This window comes from Erpetoichthys calabaricus, chromosome 2 (genome assembly GCF_900747795.2).
Source record: "Erpetoichthys calabaricus chromosome 2, fErpCal1.3, whole genome shotgun sequence".
NCBI classification, from domain to species: domain Eukaryota; kingdom Metazoa; phylum Chordata; class Cladistia; order Polypteriformes; family Polypteridae; genus Erpetoichthys; species Erpetoichthys calabaricus.
In genome coordinates this window covers 21854922-21876027 of record NC_041395.2, presented here as the reverse complement: position 1 = coordinate 21876027, position 21106 = coordinate 21854922, and the positions used below count along the sequence as shown (strand labels likewise).

Here is a 21106-nt window from a genome sequence, read left to right as displayed (position 1 = left end):
GACCACACTACTTCCACCTCTTCTTCCCTTGTTATGGTGACTGATTCCAGTGGCATTCTCCGGCTTGTGTGAAGGCCACCAATATGTCCTTTGTCTTGGTAATGTTCAATTGCAGATGGCTATCTCTCAGCCACATGACAAAGCCCTCCATTACCTGTATATACTGTACTTCTCCTGATCTTCATTGTCATTGCAGATTTTGAACTGTCTGTAGCCAGGCTGCTGCATCAGTTATATAGCTAAGGGAGGTAAGGGGATCTACTAGGTCCTGGGACAAAAGCCATCACATGGAGATGACGGAGACTTTTCTGATCAGTTGGAAATGCATATTGGTGCACAACAGGATGATGTCAACTTACAATCATTTTCTTCCAGTAATTGATTGGCTTGCGTTACACACTTTGCATAAAGGCTTGCCAGAAGCCAGGATATAGGATCAGCTTCAGCAACCTGGAATATCACTCTTCAGCCTATACAGTACATAACCAATATAGTGTGCTATTCCTATAATCCATCAGTTGTAATTGTATATTCAGTAAGACCCTTTCAATAGCACACCATTGCCAAGCTGCATAAAAAACAAGGTAACATAACATCATTTTATCAAGGCCACTTAATCCAGATCAGAGTTGTGGAGGGTTATGTTACAACACAAGGTTACAGGATAAAATGCAAATGTGTTCAATAAATAGTAATGTACAAGAAAACAAACTGAAGAAGTCTGCACAAATAATGATAAATATGTGCATGCTGGCAGAAGTGACCTAATCCTGGACCAGCACTGCATAGTCCGGAGATGCATTAGTCACAATCGACAGATTTGTTTCAGCGACAAGTAGGTTAAGTTCTTATAAGCCTGCACAAAATCTTGAAAAACTGTCTTGAATCAATAGAAACTGGATTGCCTTATATTTTGAGCACATTTACAGAAGGATGCTATGCTAATTTACTTTAATTTATGTGAAAAATGTTGTGGTTATACAATGGTGCAGAAGGTACTTACTAGACAATTTTAAGTCTAGTCACAATTTTAACAAAACTAACCCAAAATAGGCTAATTTTTTCAACGCACATAGAATTAAAAATGTTTGTGTGAAAATGCTCGATCTGTCCACTGCTGAATGTCAGTGGACCTTTGAACATGGGCGAGGAGTGCTCAGTTACACATTTTGATGCTATTGTTGCTCAGTCAGATATTAATGTTCTACATCTTTTACACCAACCCAATGAATATCTGTGTATTTTTGTGTTAAACTGGTTGTAAAAGGGCTGTTTGGGAATAATGATTACTGTTCTCTTTATATTGTAACATTAATATATAGAAGCAGAATACTATGTGAATATTGGCAAACCATGCCCTTAGAGCCTAAGTAGCAGTGCATCTTGCGTTCATAGGTTTCTTATTTTCATTGTAGCCTAGCTTTGCTACCTCATGGCCTTTGAATGGAGTATTGAAACAGGCCACATGCCTGTTTCAGTATGGCTGCTGAGATAGAATTGTCTTCATCATGGTTTTTCTCTGCATGGCCAAATGGTGAGAGAGACAGATAAAGGCTAGGTGCCCAACTGTATACCATTCATACAACAAAACCCAAACCAGTGGGACGCCGTAGAACAAAATGTCTTCCGACTCAAAACCAATCATAAACAGCCATACTTTAGACCAGTAAAATTAATTTACCTGTCCCTTCCTGTCCAGTTACCAATGAAAGCGCTCAGGTACAACTCATCCCCCATTTGCTTTCTTTATTCAGTTATGGCCTTCCTGCGGTCGATGGCTTATAGGCTGTACATCCAAACACAGTCTTCCTTGCCAAGCTGGTCTGATACATGCTTCATCCCCTTTACCATTAATTTCACATCTTGAGTCAGTAATAAAGACTGGGGGGATTGGTTGGTTAAACATCAAAGCAGCAGTTTTCTCATCAATAAAGTAAAATATACTTCCTGAAACACTAGCTAATGTTACATGTGCTTTGTCTAGTTTACAAATAAAGACGTACAAAATATTTATCAACTTATACGGCAGAAATCACTCCACCACACATACCAAAAAAAATGTCCCTCTTGAATGTGGAATTGGTCTGCTCTGGAGTCTAGATATTGTGGAGGGTTGAAATTTAAATAAAGGGCCATGATAGCTGCAATAAATGTTTATTAGTGTGATCACCTTACACTCAGCAATACATTTTGCGGACATCCATTGTGCAAATACGTTCTTCTACTCTTCTGAAATCTGAGTATTATCACTTATTGTTTGGTCGTCGCTTTTATCCAAGGCGACTTACACCATTTGAGATACAGTTGGTTCCATTTCCTTTTGCTTTTCCAGTTGGAGCACAGGCCGGTGAAGTGACTTGGTCATGGTCACAATAGTGTGTCATTAGCAGGATTTGAACCCACACCCTCAGGGATTGAAGTTCAAAGCCATAACCACTAGGCCACACTGTCGACCTAACTTAATGATCCCAAAAATGTTTTTCTTCATGTGTTTCAAAAGTAGAGATTAACTTCCATTAAAATGTAAACTCCATTAGTTGCTGTCATTAGCATGGTAAAAGCTGTAATAAAATCTTTTCTCTAACCACCTAATCTCCCTTTGAGTGTTTGATACACAATTAAGTGATATCACTCAGGGTGAATACTTAGTAATTAAATGTAATGTACATGTAAGTATGTAGTCATTATTTTAAAACTAGTTATTATGAGAAGACCATTTGTATAACATACTCTTTAGGTGAGATTACAGTTAAAAATAGAATTGGTTCAGTCAGGAGTTTTCTCGAGCAGACTGACCTTGTGCTTGTAGTTTATGGTAAGGGGATATCTGTCTTCCTGGAGTAATCAATCTGTTATTATCTGGAGAGCTTCTCTCTAAGCAGACCTCCACAAGCGGGAAGATGGGAGTGATGTGGAAAGTATACTCTGCGGGGTGTGTGGTGATCAGTAGTTACGTCTCTAATGAAAAGAATGTAGAAAGCTCAGAATAAGAGCTTGTTACTAAACTTTAAGTGAGCCCTGATGTGTGAATATCAATCAGAATAGTGCATCCATTTCTTTTAAATAAATTTAAAAGTTCTGCACAAGGTTTTCTTCCTTTCTTTTTTTTCTCTAAACAATCACTTTCATTCTTGCTTTCTATTTAAATAGCCATGGTTAGGTATGTCACCCAAATGGATACTGTTACATAAGAACATCAGCCAGTCTTTTGCTAGTAAGCTTAGAGTTACTTTGCTTTGTGTTGTTTTCTGTAGAAATCAATGGGTCAGGAATAATAACCCATTATCAGATTTTTACGCTCTCAAAAGGTTTTGCTGATATCATAGATATTTATTTTAGAATTTCTAGAATGTATTCTTCTTTATTGATGTAGAAGAATAACCTGCTCTTTTAATGTGAAATCCAAGTACCTTGTGAGAACTTTTGTTAACTTAATAAGTTTGTGCAGAATGTAGATGATAGGCTATACAATTATAATTCAAATGGTTGGCACATATTAATTAATGCACAGGATTCCTAAAGGGTCTACTTAATGTTTTTCCTCTATGCATATGCTCCATTTCTTCTACACTTCCAAAGAAAAATACTTCAGATTTTATAATTAAATCACCTTGTATATAAAACCTGTAAAATTAAACAAATGGTAGCCTTTAAAAGAACTGAAAATGAATTGGTCAGCCATCTTTCTAGTGTCAAGCACTCTCCTTCTGCTAAGCCTAAAAGGTTGGGCAGTTAATATTTAAACTAACTATAACTGAGTCTTCAATAAACCAAATCCTTAATCTTAGATAAGAGCAAATGTGAACAGTGTGACTATTAGGGTGCATAGCATTGTCCCAAACTATCAAACACAACTACACGGCACAGTCCTGGGTTCATACAGAAGATTTTTACATTTTTTTTATTTAAAGTACCTCCAAATCCTTTCACAACAGTATAATACAAAATCTTCTTGCCTCCTTCCACACTCCTATGCAGTTTCTTCACTCTCCTCTCAACTCTGACTACCCATTCAGTTAACTCAGCTTCTTTTATGCCGGATCTGGGAGTACTTCTGGTGTCACAGCATTGCACACTGAAAGTGCTTCTGTTCTTTAAAGTGGGAATGGTCTGTTCTTGGTGGCACACCTGGACCACAGCAGGGCTGTCTACAGGGATAGCAATTCCCACCCTGCCCTGCGGGTATTCTTGCAGGCACCATAGCCTAGGAAGACTGCCACTTATTGTATCGAGGGGGGCAAATATCCATGTGATTGGCCTCCCTCTGCCATTCTGTTAATACTAGAAATTACCAAAGCTTACGAAATAACTCGTAAACCTGGCCCACCTTAAATCCGCTCACACCTCTCTGTCAGCGTCTTTTGTTTTGTAAATGTGTCGATAAGCCCAAGCAGCCTACTATCCCATCCTCCCACCACGACAAAAATCGCTCTCCCAGCTCAAGTCTGGTTTATCAGGGAGTGAAGTAGTGCCTAGAGCTGTATAGGCTAAAAAAATAATATCGTTATTGGAACTCCTGCATTTCATGTGTGTTCCATGTCTACAAAGATCTATGTAAGTGTAGGATTATAGGAAATGTAAGAAATGTTGAACACGTATCTAAAAGACCAACTTTTTCCATGTTTTAGTACTAACGACAGAATGTAGACATGAAGTGCATAATGTGTGAAGACTGAAGTCCAAATATCATATAAGCACTTACATAAAAGGTATAAATATTACAGAACAACTGCGCTTTTATTCAAGACTATAACCGAAGAAAAAGAAATCGGGTTAGTGTGGGTCTTTGTAACGACTTCTTTGGCAGTACAGCTGTGAGAGCTGCTGACTCTTATTCAAAGAGTCACCGGTTTGAGCTTCCTTGCGTCTCAACATAAATGTTTTGAGTAGTGAGCTGCTCTTATTGTTGCTATTATACAATAAAAACATACATTTGATTTGAGTCTGTAACAGCCGGTCTAAATGTATGGTACTTATAAAGGTTAGCGTTTTTTTTTTTAATTCAGTTTTATACTGTCAGTCGCGTTCACGCTCCTCCCAATCTGACACTGTTAGTTTTCAAATAAAGACGTGTTATAACAGAGGTGAACTCAGATGAGGATGAGGGTTCTACATCGGAGAAAGAGAACAGAAGCATCACCCACCCCCCACAAGCAATGTCTACTCACATATAAGAACAACGCAGTTGCACCAGGCCTAAATACAAAAGATGGCACCGTTTGGATGCACCCAGAGATCAGGCGTCATCCTGCCAGTCAGTCTACCCCACACCTGTCCTCCAACAAAGCAGCTCAGCTTATAGAGCTCGCCAAGGTATTGTGCAAAGTCCTGTTTGTGATTATGTTTTGTGATGATCTTTACATAAGAAACATTTATATGTTACTTATATAAAAGCCAGATAGAATGTGGAAGCTCCATGCAACTGTCTTTATGGTTCTGACTTTGTCCAAAAACGATTTCATAAACTTTATGACCTTAGTCTTGGAAAGTCTTTCTCTCGTGGGGCGACTGGGATCTTTTCCTGAATAAGATCAAACACAGTTGCATAGGGTGTGACAGGAGCTTCCACTTCCAGCTAAAGTCACTTCAGTACACATGTACTTTGTCAGCATGCCCGTGTCGATCAAACACAGGAAGCTCTGCAGTTTTACTTGTGATTTTACGCTATAGGAAGATACGTAAATAAATCAAGGTAAATAACATTCAATTTGACTTTTATATACAAAGTACAGTGACTGCAAAAGTCCGACGGCAGCTTCCACCTGCAGCTATAGACTCTTCAGTATGCGAGTGATTCTCCATGCTAGTGTTTAGATATGGACAGTGTATGTGCCCAAAAAAGAAGTCTGACTGCATTCTCGTACCATTGATCACGTACTGAAATGTCCGCAGGCATTTTTCGTGGCATTAACACGTGCAATTTGTGAGCATGCCCTTGTCGATCAAACCAAGGAAGCTCTGCAGTCTACTTGTGACTTTTATGCTGTAGGAAGATAAGTAAATAAATCAAGGTAAATAACATTTGATCTGGCTTTTATATAAGTAACATCCATCCATCCCATTTTCCAACCCGCTGAATCCGAACACAGGGTCACGGGGGTCCTGCTGGAGCCAATCCCAGCCAACACAGGGGCACAAGGCAGGGAACCAATCCTGGGCAGGGGTGCCAACCCACCGCAGGACACACACAAAACACACCCACACACACACCAAAGCACACACTAGGGCCAATTTAGAATCGCCAATCCACCTAACCTGCATGTCTTTGGGACTGTGGGAGGAAACCGGAGCACCCGGAGGAAACCCACGCAGACACGGGAGAACATGCAAACTCCACGCAGGGAGGACCCGGGAAGCGAACCCAGGTCCCCAGATCTCCCAAACTGCGAGGCAGCAGCGCTACCCACTGCGCCACCGTGCCGCCCTATAAGTAACATATAAATGTTTTTTTATGTAAAGACCATCACAATACATAATCACAAACAGGAGTCTGCACGATATGTTGGTGAGCTCTGTAAGCTGAGCTGCTTTGTTGGAGGACAGGTGAGGGGCAGATTGACTGGCAGGATGACGCCCAACCTCTTTTGTGAAAGTGCTTATTTGATATTTGGACTTCAGTCTTCACACATTATAGACTTTATGTCTACATTTTGTCGTTAGTACTAAAACATGGAAAAAGTTTGTCTTTTAGGTATGTGTTCAACATTTCTTGCATTTCCTGTTATCCTACACTTACATAGATCTTTGTAGACATGGAACACACTTGAAGTGCATGAGTTCCAAATAACTATATATTTTTTTAGCCAATACAGGTCTAGGTACTACTTCACTCTCTGATAAACCAGACTTGAGCTGGGAGAGCAATTTTTGCACTTTTTGCGGTGGTGGGAGGATGGAATAGTAGGCTGCTTCGGCTTATCAACACATTTACAAGACAAAAAACGCTGACGGAGAGGTGCGAGCGGATTTAAGGTGGGCTGGATTTATGAGTTATTTCGTAAGCTTTGGTAATTTAGTGTTAAACTGGCCTTCCAGCCGGTTAAGGAACCTTGATCCATCCCAGCTAAATGCCAACCCGTGTCTGCTGTCCATGACAACAATTAATTCATAATTAACTAAGTTTTTTCTTTATCTGTTTCTCGATCTATTTGAAAACAACTTTCTAGGGCCCCTCAGGTTTGTCTGTTGCCCCCACAAATTTTGAGAGTGAACAAAACGTTTTTGTGGCTGGATACCCTTTCTAAAGTGTTACCTCCTTTAGTTGCCTTTTATCACATGCAAGATAGACTTTATTCTAACCCCAGGTCACCAGCATAAGCATTCTTTAAGAGCTTAAAATAATGTACTTGTAAAATAAATTAATATCCAGGCCATGGAACAAGTTGGCATTTACAGCAAAGTAAGTGGGATTTAAATGAAATAAAATTTTAAAGAAACAGAAAACTGTCAGAGCCCAGCTCAGATTGTGACTGCCAGGTATGATTGCCTAGATTTATAAGAGCATAGGCTTGTCCCATTTTACACTAAATGGCCAAAAGTATGCGTTCACCCCTCCATATTATTGGGTCCAGGAGTTTCAGCCACACCCATTTTGCATAAAATGAAGCACACAGCCATACCATCTCCATTGACAAACACTGACAGTAGAATAGGTCATACTGGAAAGCTTAGTGACATTTAATGTGGCACTGTGAAAGGATGTCACCTTTCCCACAAGTCAGATTGTGAAATCTCTGCTCTGCTAGATCTGCCCTGGTCACCTGTAAGTGCTATTACCATGTAGAAGTGTCTAGAAGAAATAACACCTCAACCACCATGTGATAAACCATACAAATTCACAGGGCAGTGCCTCTTGAGTGCTAAAGAGCATAGCGTATAAAATTCGCCTATCCTCTGTGGCATCACTCACAACAGAATTCCTCTGAATGTAACATTAGCACAAGAACTTTGCATGGAACTTTGTAAAATGGGTTTTCATGTCCAAGTAGGGGCATGCAAGCTTAAGATCAATATGTACAGCACACTTCACTATCTGGCAGTCTGATAGATGAATCTGAGTTAAGCTGATGCCAGCAGAACACTACCTACTGAACTGCATAGTGCCTACTGTAAAGTTTGCTGGAGGAGGAATACTGGTGTGGGGCTGTTTTTCAGGGTTCAGGCTTATGCCTCTTGCTTCCAGTGAAGGATATTATTAATGCTATAGCTTGCAAAGACAACAGTTTGGGGAAGGCCCTTTTCTGTTCTAGCATGACTGTGCCCCTGTGTACAAAGCCATGTCCAAAAAGATACGGAGGAATTCGAGTGACCTGTACAGAGCCCTCACCCTATGTGATGAATTGGAACACTGATTCTGAGCCAGGTCTTCTTCTCCCAACATCTGTACCTGACCTCACAACTGCTCTTTTGGTCAGATAGACACAAGTTTGTACAGATACACTCCAAAATCTTATGGAAGGCCTTCCCAGAACAGTTAAGGCTGTTGTAACCACATTCCACATTAAAGCCCATGGTTTTGGAATGGGATGCCCAACAAGCTTGTATATGTGTGATGGTCAGGTGTCTGTATATAGTGTATATTTTAGTTAGTTGACTAACTGTGTTTTTACTACACATACATATATGTACTACATAAAGCATAACATAAAAGTATTATGACCAGGTCAAAATTTCAAGTTTAAGTTTTTAACAGATTTACGTTATTGTTAAGTATTGTGGTCCACAATCAGAGATAATGGATTTAGGGAATCCAAGAAGTTGATAGCATTTATTTATAAAAAGATCTACCAAGTGTTGAGCAGAAGAAAGTTTTCGTTTTCTTTTTCTTCTTCTGCTCCCATTAGGGGTCACCACAGTGGATCATCTTTTCCATATCTTTCTGTCCTTTGCATCTTGTTCTGTTACACCCATCATCTGCTTGTCCTCTCTCACCACATCCATAAACCTTCTCTTTGGCCTCCCTCTTTTTCTCTTGCCTGGCAGCTCTATCCTTAGCATCCTTCTCCTAAAATACAGTACTCGGCATCTCTCCTCTGCACCATGTCCAAACCAGCGCAATATCGCCTCTCTGACTTTGTCTCCCAACCATCCAACTTGAGCTGACCCTCTAATGTCCTCATTTCTAATCCTATCCATCCTTGTCACAGCCAATGCAAATCTTACCATCTTTAACTCTGCTACTTCCAGCTCTGTCTCCTGCTTTCTGGTCAGTTCCACCGTCTTCAACCCATATAACATAGCTGGTCTCAATCCCGTCCTGTAGACCTTCCCTTTCACTCTGGCTGATATCCGTCTGTCACAAATCACTCCTGACTCCTGACACTCTTCTCTACCCATTCCACCCTGCCTGCACTCTCTTTTTCACCTTTCTTCCACAATCCCTGTTACTCTGTAGTGTTGATCCCAAGAACTCATCTACCTTCGCCAACTCTACTCCCTGCATCTTCACCATTCCACTGACCTCCCTCTCATTTAAACACATGTATTCTGTCTTGTTCCTACTCACCTTTATTCCTCTCCTCTCTAGAGCATATCTCCACCTCTCTAGGCTCTCCTCAACCTGCTCCCTACTATTGCTACAGATCACAATATCATCAGCAAACATCATAGTCCATGGGAACTGTTGTCTAATCTCGTCTATCAACCTGTCCATCACCATTGCAAATAAGAAAGGGCTCAGAGCCGATCCCTGATGTACTCCCACCTCCACCCTGAATGCATCCGTCACTCCTACCACAGACCTCACCACGGCCACACTTCCCTCATACATATCCTGTACAACACTTACGTACTTCTCTGCCATTCCCGACTTCCTCATACAATACCACAACTCCACTTGAGGCACCCTGTCATATGCTTTCTCCAGGTCCACAAAGACACAATGCAGTTCCTTCTGGCCTTCTCTATACTTCTCCATCAACACCCTCAGAGCAAGCATCACATCTGTGGTGCTCTTTCTTGGCATAAAACTATACTGCTGCTCACTAATCATCACCTCACTTTTTAACCTAGCTTCCACTCTTCTTTCTCATAACTTCATGCTGTGGCTCATCAATTTTATCCCCCTGTAGTTACTACAGTCCTGCACATCCCCCTTATTCTTAAATATTGGCACTGGTACACTTCTTCTCCACTCCTCGGGCATCCTCTCATTTTCCAAGATTCCATTAAACAATCTGGTTAAAAACTCCACTGCCATCTCTCCTAAACACCTCCATGCTTCCACAGGTATGTCTGGACCAACGACTTTTCCATTCTTCATCCTCTTCATAGTTGTCCTTACTTCCTCCTTGCTAATCCGTTGCACTTCCTGATTCACTATCTCCACATCATCCAACCTCTTCTCCCTTTTGTTCTCTTCATTCATCAGCCTCTCAAAGTACTCTTTCAACCTGCTCAACACACACTCCTCGCTTGTGAGTACATTTCCATCTTTATACTTTATCACCTTAACTTGCTGCACATCTTTCCCAGCTCGGTCCCACTGTTTAGCCCACTGGACCTTTTCTCCCTCCTTAGTGTCCAGCCTCTCATACAACTCATCATACGCTTTTTCTTTAGCCTTCGCCACCTCTCTCTTCACCTTTCACCTTATCTCCTTGTATTCTTGTCTACTTTCTGCATCTCTCTGACTATCCCACTTCTTCTTTGCCATCCTTTTCCTCTGTATACTCTCTTGTATTTCCCCATTCCACCACCAGGTTTCCTTTTCCTCCTTCCTCTGTCCAGATGTCACTTCTTGCTGTCACCCTTGCTACATCTGCTGTAGTTTCCCAACTGTCTGGTAATTCTTCACTAGTACCCAGTGCCTGTGTCACCTTGTAGTCTTCCTTTTTCAACTTCCACCATTTGATCGTTGGCTCTGTCCTCACTCTCTTTCTCTTCTTGATCTCCAATGTCATCCTACAGACCACCATCCTATGCTGCTTAACTATACTTTCCCCTGCCACCACTTTGCAGTCTTCAATCTCCTTCAGATTGACTCTTCTGCATAGCATGTAATCTACCTGTGTGCATCTTCCTCCACTCTTCTTAAAATACGTATACACCACAGCTATGTCAATCCTTTTGGCAAAATCCACTATCCTCTGACCTTCTTCATTCCTCTCCTTGACACCATACCTACCCATCACCTCCTTGTCTCCTTTGTTCCCTTCACCAACATGTCCATTGAAATCTGCTCCAATCACCACTTTCTGTCCCTTGGATACACTGTTCATCACTTCATCCAACTCACTCCAGAATCTTCTTTCTCATCCATTGCACACCCAACTTGCGGGCATATTCACTAACAACATTCATCTTCACACCTCCAATTTCCAGCTTAATAATTATTACTCTGTCTGACACTCTTTTCACCTCCAAAACACTCTTGACATACTGTTCCTTTAGAATAACCCCTACTCCTTTTCTCCTCCTATCCACACCATGATAGAACAATTTGAATCCACCTCCAATCCACCTGGCCTTACTCCCTCTCCATTTAGTCTCTTATATGCACAATATATCAACCTTCCTTCTCTCCATCATATCTGCTAACTCTCTCCCCTTACCAGTCATACTGCCAATATTCAAAGTTCATACCCTCAGTTCCACTCTCTTTAACTTCCTCCTCTCCTCCTGCCTCCAAACACGTCTCACCCCTCTTCTTCTCCTTCTTCTTCTTCTGCCAACAGTAGCCCAATTACCACCAGCACCCTGTTGGCTAACAGTACTGGTGGTGGTCATTGTTAACCCAGAGCTCGACCGATCCGGTATGGAAATTTGTATTGTTGTCCGCATACTGATTTGGCAAAATTTTACACAGGATGCCCTTCCTGACGTAACCCTCCCCATTTATCCGGACTTGGGACTGGCACGAAGAAACACACTGGTTTGTGCATTCCCCTGTGGCTGGGTTAGAAGAAAGTTTTCACAATGGAACAAAATTTGTAAACTTAAAAAATCAGTCAACATTGACGAAAAATAACGTTATACCCTTGCGAGAGTGAAAGATCAGAAATTAAGTCCATAAATAAATATCTCTTTCTGAGGTATAGGGGAGAAGGAATTGATTGGAGTAAACATTTCCAAATTAACCTTTCCATTACAACAGATTGTACAGGACTTGGGCATAGCTTTAATGTTTTCAGTGATGGCCACAAAAAGTAATGTTTTATTAATTCTACAGCTTGGGAATTACAGAGTGATCAGCACTAAGGGAATTCTGTCACCAAAATAGAATAGCCTTCTGTATGGTTCTGAAACAAATTTTAAATTTTCAGGGACATTCAGATTACTAAGCTTCAATCATCTTAGAGATAGGGTCTTCAAACATTATACCTCCAACAAAGTGTTCCTTAGGAAGAACGTTCTCTGGTTCATGTGGTTGTTCTGATTTTTTTTGTATTGCCAAGACAGACAACTGGCTTTGATGTTTTGATTTCTGAAGCTATAGGATTTAAAATGATTGAATTTGGTAAAAAAATAACAACCATCTTGCCTTGGGAAAGTATTGCTCCCAGCCCAATATTTGAAGTATCAACTTCAAGCTCAAATTGTAATGAACAATCAGATTAACATAGAACTGAAGCAGTAGTTAATAACTTCTATAGGTGAATGAATGCTTCAAGAGCATCAGAAGTCCAGATAAACATAATTGCTGCTTTTTGAGTTAAGCTGTCACAAAGCTAAAATCCTTTATAAATTACCTTAATAGTGGGTAAACCTGGCAAAACCAAGTTTTACATTTCAAGGGTCTGTTTACAATTGTACTACAAGATATCTGATAACCCAAAAAGAAAGTTAATGTTCGGTGTCATTATTACAGATATTTTATCAAAGACATTAAAATACTTGCATAATGTGTTCAATGTGATTATCTGAACTTCTGGAAAAAAAAATAAAGTGCCCTCAATATAAACCAATACACATTGCCCCAATAAATCATAAAAAATGACATTAACATAAGATTGAAATGTTTCTGGTGGTTTGTGAGTCCAAAGGGAATGACAAGATATTCGCATTTCCATTTCTCTCCCCTCACTTATGCATATGAGATTGTATGCAATTTGAAAAAAAAATGTTGATCCTGTTATCTGATTTATTAATGCAAAGATCAGTAGAAGTCTGCTTTTTCTTAACTGTGATCTTATAACAGACAATACCAGAATACTCATATGTACTGTTGCAGAACTAATCAGACTCCTGTCCTTCAAGTATATATTTCTTCTGTATTTTAGCAGAATAGGTCTAACACCACGGCGGCATGGTGGCGCAGTGGGTAGAGCTGTTGCCTCGCAGTTAGGAGACCCGGGTTCGCTTCCTGGGTCCTCCCTGCATGGAGTTTGCATGTTCTCCCCGTGTCTGCGTGGGTTTCCTCCAGGTGCTCCGGTTTCCTCCCACAGTCCAAAGACATGCAGGTTAGGTGCATTGGCGATTCTAAATTGTCCCTAGTGTGTGCTTGGTGTGTGTATGTGTGTGCATGTGCGTGCGCCTTGTGGTTGGCTGGCGCCCTGCCCGGGGTTTGTTTCCTGCCTTGCGCCCTGTGTTGGCTGGGATTGGCTCCAGCAGAACCCTGTGACCCTGTAATTAGGATATAGCGGGTTGGATAATGGATGGATGGAAGGGTCTAACACCAATTATTGACAGCAGGTTTCAAGAAAAATAAATGTTACCATGCCAGAATATAAACGAGATTCAATATCAAAGGCAGTGAGCAGAAACAATTTATTGGATTTAGACTACAGTCTCCCACCCACCACTTCATGCCATCTCAATCTTGTGGCCACCTTGATCACCAACCAAAGAAAATGACATAAAACAAAAAAAAACAAAGAAGCAAATTAAAATATTTTATGGAAAACAGGGCAAAAAAAATTCAGTTTTTACAGCCGTATACATTTAAAAATAAAGTATGTTATTGCAGTAGAACACAGAATAACATTCAATAAAAACATACATTATCATTCTGTATGTACAGAGAAATAGTATTCTTAAAAACATCAAACCAAGTCGATGTTGCAGGGTTTGCACAGAAATATTCATATTTGTGATTGTGTGTGTTTTTTAAGTTTATATTGTGGGAAGTTGAAAATGACATTTATTTTCTAATTGTCTTATCCACTTTAGGATTGCGTGGGCTGGGCCCCATCCCAGCGGTACAGGGCCTTTGTAATACATACGTTTCTCGTACTAGGCGTTTTTAATGCAGTTTTGGGGCTGATCACAAGCCCCTAATTGTAGTGTAATTTCATGACAAACAGAGTGTGTATGAATATATGTGGAGTATATCACCAAATATATTTATAGTATGTGTCCTTGAATTTTATTTAAATGCAGTATGTGACTTTGAGAATTTGAAGACATCCAGTGTGATACAAAACATATACAATATTTGTGTGTATATAAATATGTGTGTTTATATTGTTATAGATGGCACAGATTGGCTGGCATCTGGGCCCAAATGGATGGTTTCTTTCCAGGTTGGGAAGACTTTATAATGGATAGATAGAGGGATACTGCCTCCCTGGGCATTGTGCCCCCCAGTGGGATAGGTGGCAGCATCCATTTGGTAAATTTCCTGTCTGCACACCTCCAGGACTGCACTGGGCACTAGTTTCGCCACACCCTGAAGTGCAGCCGGATGTCCGCAATCAAACACCTGGAACACTTCCAGGTGCCCAATAAAAGGGGCCAGCGGCCAGAGTCAGGTGGAGGAGGACGAGGTTGCCTGGGAGGAGTGGTGGTGCAGGAGAAGAAGTGTGTGGTGTGCTTGGTGCTTTTGGGACTGTGTTGTGCCTGTGGGGATTACAGGGAAGACGTGCCCCACAGGTGAAGAAAATAAAAAGTTTATTTATTTTATACGTGTGCCTCCAATGTGAATCTTGCGCCTTGTTACTATATATATATATATATATATTTATATATATATATATATATATATATATATATTTATATATATATATTTATATATATATATTTATATATACAGTGTGTATATATATATATATATATATATATATATATATATATATATATATATATTATATATATATATATATATATAAAATATACAGTATATACATTGTATATAAACTAGTAAGATACATAGTGTGCTTATTTATTTGTGTTTACTGTATATATGAATATATACATGGAGAATGACTTTCTATATTTACTGTGTATATATTTCAATTTACAGTATATATAAATGCAGTGTGTTTTTGTGTAAATTTGAAGATGCTCACAGAAGACACAGAAGCTTTTAACCTAATGGCAGTGAAGACTGGAGCTCGCTCTTTGCTGTGCTGCCATTTATCAGCACTCAGTGAAGGCTGCACATAAGTATCCTTCTTAGCCTTACCAGCATTTAGTTTATCAAGTAATTTTGGTAAAAAAATGTCACTTGTAAATAATGGCATTTTAAAAAATAAAAAGGTAGGTGGGTTAAAGCAGTTATTGCAATGCACTTTTGCTTTTAAAGTTTCAGGCATTGGATATTCATATGCAGCTGAGCATCATAGAAGACTCAAATACGTGTTTACAGAATTCCCTGAGGAAAGGATAGTGACTGTAAGCAGTAAGATGAAAGGGCTTAGCTCACCCGTGAATCATTCCTGTGTGATCACGTCTGTAAAATAAGCTTTTTGATGATCACCCTATTTGACTTGCATAGTGTTCCATAAGTGGGTCATCAAAATGTAATTATTTTATTTAGAAACATGAAAGCGTTGTTTGATCATCATTCTCGTAAATGCAAACACCTGACTGTTCCTTTCTTGTGTGTTGCTAGCAGTGTTTCAGTTAACATATTAAATCATTTTTCAAATGAATTTGACTAGCAGTAAAACTGGCAGAATTTTACTGAAATTCTGCCTTTATTTATTTAATTATGTAGTGACTTATTTATGTGTATTTTTGGTCTGTATTGAGGAAAAAAATTAGAAAATACAATAATGTCTGGGCCATTTATAATCATTAGATGTAATTGGAAAGAAAAGTGTTGGCAGCTTCCTTGTAAGGAGCAGCTCTGAAAGAGGATCCATAGGCTCAGTTCCTATTGTTCTCACTATTGTGTGTTCCCGCTGGAGTTGTCCTGTTTCTGGTTCAAGGAATTTCTAGCCGAATAAGTTTCTTCTCCACTTATTTGAAATGAGGGGGTGTGAAATCCCAAATGGTCAGGAGGAGTCAGACTGTGGCAGAACGAAAAATCCAAATATGGATTATTATACACGTCTGTTATAGTATTTCTAGAAGGGAACATGGAAATGCATTTGTCTTAAATATGATAGTGAGACCATATTTGAACTTCTATGTCAAGTTCTTTCCACCATTATTAAAAAAAAAAGCAAAAACCAGCATCAGAAATAAAGAGAGAAGAGAAAGCAAAGGGTTAAATGGCCTGTAAGGGTCTAGCAGGCTAAGGGAAATATCCTGGTAAGAAAAATGCTGACCTGATTGAGGTTTAAACAATTGTCAGAGGCATTCATAAAGTTAATCTTTCAAAACCTTTTGAGTTAATAGTATTTTATCAGATCATCAATGGCTTGCACCAAACACGAAAGGTATCAGCTAACCTCTTAAGCTCGTTTTTAGGTGGGGAATAGGAAGAAACTTTCATAACCAGCTGTTACTGGTAACCTCTTCCCTGCCTCACTGTCCATGATGTACCCCACGTGTCAACTGGGTGGTATAAATCTTCATACAATGCCAGTAGTAATAGAAAGATGTGGGTGAACGTTCCCAGGAGGCTTCATTTCTTAGTTGCAGATTATGTTTTTTCCATCACAAGTGAAGACTAACTTTTTCATTAGCTAATAAAAGATTCTCATTGCATCCAAAATGGCTAACATGGTACAACACTAAACTACTATCATCAAAAGTGAAGAAAAATATTTCTTTCTGAAGAAGAGACAAGACTCTCTGAAAGTGTCAATTTTTTAGAAGACAGCAACTCTCACTGTCTTCTTGCCCAGTGAGCACATAAAACAAGACACCATGGTTCACTTAGCAACAGGTTCTCCTCACTGCTACCAGGGCATTCTGATATTTTATAGTTTCTCAAAGCACAAAGTATATGCAAAGGCAAAACATCATTGTCAGCAAACTCATCCCACAGCCAGCTCAAAAATAGTTACCTGGACTGAAAGCACATAAACAGTCTATGCAGAAACACTCTGAAATTCATCTTCACGTTACAATTCTCCCAGCATACACTAGACTCCTGTTCAGTTTGACCAAACAGGGGCTAAAGGCCTATCACCATAGATCTGTCAGTTGAAAAGTCTAAAAGTGTCCCATAATACAAATGGTAAATCGTGTACTTGAGAACACCGAGTGGAGGAGATGAAGGAAGGAATTTTTTTTTTAAGTGAAAGGGTATTTTCATTTTCTACCATGTCTGTATCACCCTTGTTGTTTTTATAACATGATCTTCCTTTTGTTAATTTGTAGCATTTTGCAGTTGTCTACTTTGAACTGCGTTTTGAAGATTGTCCAAGTCTTTTTCAAATGTTCTTGTCGTCTTTTCAGTATTTGCTATCCCTCCAATTTTAGTGTACAGTAATCTTTGAGTTTCACAATAGTAGGATACAAGACAGAAATCGGTCATGTACAGGTTGCCATTCCACTGTTCTCACTAATGCTATGCCAATGTACAGTTAACTAATGACCCCTAAATCCAAATGTCTTTCAGATATGTAAGGAAAAAGGAATATCCTAAAATATCCATATGAAGAAATAAAAAAAAAAAACATGCAACATCACCTTAGGTAGTAACTGGGCAGAAATCTGACTATGAAGCAACAGTGCTAACTCATTTGTCACCGTGCTACCCTGATTTTTATATTAATTTGATACGTTTGCAGTCACAAGGAAGCTAATATGTAAACAGAACGAAGACGGTGATTTGTTTATTTTATCCAGGGGAACCCAGGAACACACCCAGCCTTGACCCGGCATGCACACACTTACTCACTGATAAGCGACTCAAAGACTCGATAAATAAAAAAGATATAATAAAGTATATATTAAACAAATAAAGAAGGGGAAAAAACAATTATTAAACAAACAATGCCTATGCAAAAGTCATCCTCGTCTACCTGCTGGCGAAAATTATTTATACACTAACAGAACAAAACAAAAGACACTAACTCAGTAAACAGTTAAAACAATAAAATACAACAATTGAAATGTCAGATTTTGTCCTACCAGGTTCCAGTTGTAGCAGAAGATTTGGCATGATTGGGAGTGCTCCCCAGATACAGGTGTATCCAACCAAGATGAAGTCATATGGACAAACAGGCACAGGACAGCACCTACATCCAGATAGAAATTGTAATCCACAGTGGTTGTATTCATAATCCAACAGTGTATGTTGTGTACAAACAAATACAGACAGATGACCGCAATCCCCTCGGCATCTTTTTGGCTCCTTTTTAAAGAAGCCGCTTAATTATCCTTCGTCCCAGCAACCCCTGCACTCTCTGAATATTCCCAATGGTGTAATACAGCCAGGGGTGCTGGGAGTTGTAGGTAATTTTAAGTAGCCTGCTACAAGTTTGATTGAAAACTTTTCTTTGTGAGTACTATTTCTTTTACATATTTGTGTAGGATTATTATGCATATTTTAAAACTGTGTAGCCCCTAGTTATAATTACTTGCATATTTATGTTTCTAATGAGTATTTTAATTTAAACTCTAAATAAGGTGACGAGATTCTCCCTGAAAGAATACTGGGGAAACCTGGGATTTATTAGGGACTTGGGGTATTGTGGTTTTACCAGTGCTGCATAGAAACAGTTCACACTGCTCACACACAAAACAACTCTAAAAAATAAATCAAAGTAAATTCTGCCTACAAAGGCACTCGTATGAAAAGATACTTTAGTACTTGTGTACTTTAAACAACACCGTAAGCACTGCCAGTGGGTGTATGGCTATGTCACAGTTGCTATCTACAAACACAGTTGCACAGTTGCTGCTTGCACATAAGATAACACAATTGAATTAGAAAGCCCCTCTACAACTCAGATCATATTTTATTTATGCTGCTGACTGAAATGCCAGCAGCCTTATGCTTGTATAAATGTTTTTCTGCAGCAAGTTCTGGTCTCTCTTTATCAAATGTCTCATTCATGCCCATTTTGTTCATATTTTATGTTACCAGTGTGAATTATTTAGTTTTCAAGTTTCAATGTGTCTTCAGTGATGTTTCTTGTGAGTTATCCCACAAGAAGTGGGGCCATCTGCCCAATAAGGCAAAGGATTGCACTCAGCCCTGTAAAGGCTGGAGAAAACCCACAGTCTTTGGGATTCATTGTGAATGTGCTAGGTGGGTGGCTGGTTCTTTTGTGCTTTTGGTAATTTGGATTTATTATGTTTTTCTGGCTTTTTGTGGCCTTTCGATCTGTTTTTGACTTTGCCTTCTGCATTGTGTAATGGGACTTTACTATTGGATTGTTTTGTTCAGTCAACTCATTTTGCTTTTTGTGCTCTTTGGAACTTTGATATTTATAGAGCATTTTTGTAAAATAAATCTTTTTATTTATAAATTTGCTATATTTCCTGACTAGCTTGTGTTTGACGGTTTTCCCTCCTCTAGTGGACATTAGTGGGATTAGTTCAGGACTTTGTGCATAGGATCTCTTTAGTTTATAACCTTTTTGTTTTTTGGTATCGATATGCTGAGTACTATATCTACATCCTCTGTGGGAAATGAAACATCTACTGCTATATACTTGGGATATCAGTTTGTTGTTTCCCGAAGCAAATCCTTCTTTTTCAGACATATAAATTCTCTCTGAAATTCTTTGTTAAACGAGCACAAATGCGTAGTCATATTGGTAGATTAAGCACATGGCTAAAGCAAGTTCCCAGTTTATGAGCTTTGTTTCATAAATACAAAATATTTGATTGGTCTGATATCACCTGTATTGAATAGAATTGATAAGATTTAAGATTTTTAATGAATTAAAAAATGTTTGATCCAAAGCGCCCTTTCTAAAACTACTTGCATACTGCTCTGGTGATGAAGTGAGAACTGAGTCATGTTTAAAATATGACACAAATGAGAAATTTAAAAAAAAAATATTGGTTCACCAAAACTGCATAAGGAATATGTGACTGTCCTGAGAGATATGGGGTGTCCAAAAACACTAACTCTAAGTGATTTTTGGTAAATTATTTGAAAAATATGATAAATGCAAGCTGATAAGGATTCCATGTTATTAAGTAAAATAATCCCTGGAATCTAGAGTGGGAAATCAAATTTTTGAGTTATAATTTGAATAGTTTAGTATACCGGGGTGAAACACATGGAAACAGAATGTGGAGTTTGATCTTTACTTTCTTTTTCAGGACTTAGGATACAATTACCGGGCCACAGTGAAAGATCTGATTCCGCAGCTCAGTGTTTTGGATGACCTTCCTGCGGATGATATCACTCCATCAGCTTGCAGACAAGCAAATGAAGACTGGAAGACCATAAAAGACTTAATCAAAGATAGCAGTCTTTTGGAGGATGATGTCACATCTGGTAAAAACATCTTGTTTATGTTTTGCATTTGAAATGTAGTTTGTGGCTTAATGGCATTTACATTTTACTGAGTAATTTCTTACTTAGGGGAAAGGTATGTTTGGCAGAGAGACAAAAAGCAATAGCAATATACACAATGAAGGACCACTATTGACAGTCCTTTAAAAACAGTTCCATATAGCTCAAAAACACAAGAAACCCACAGAGTCAGGTTAAACTGTCTTCATCTGTCTCTTTCTCTGTCTCCTATCAATCTGTTATTCTTCGAAGGGTATGGAGGGATCCCCTCTCAAGAACTTGCATCAAGGATTGTTGGGTTGAATTATTCATCTCTTCCTCATCCATTTTCTAAACCTGCTTATTCAGGAACAGGGTGGCAGGGACCTGTCCCGGCAGCATTAGGTATATGGAATTAAACAATGCTTATAGTAACAGTCCATCAGAGGTGTTGCTCATGTCTTTGTCACATCAAGAGACTTTAGAGTCGCCTAATTTATATCTATAGGATTTGGTGGGACTCAGGATACCTGTGACTTTGACAGAGATAGTGAATGGGCCAGAATTTGCCCATATGTCTTTGAAGCTGTAAGG

General features: G+C 39.2%; 1 protein-coding gene across 1 annotated transcript in view; it reads left to right on the top strand.

Annotated features, from left to right (window-relative positions):
* The window catches only part of lrrc56 (leucine rich repeat containing 56), an 85110-nt gene that overhangs the window by 4665 nt on the left and 59339 nt on the right, over window positions 1–21106 (top strand). The window contains exon 3 of the mRNA XM_028793510.2: window positions 20338–20515. Coding sequence (XP_028649343.2) covers window positions 20338–20515 — 178 coding nt within the window. The remainder of the gene's footprint in view (window positions 1–20337; window positions 20516–21106) is intronic.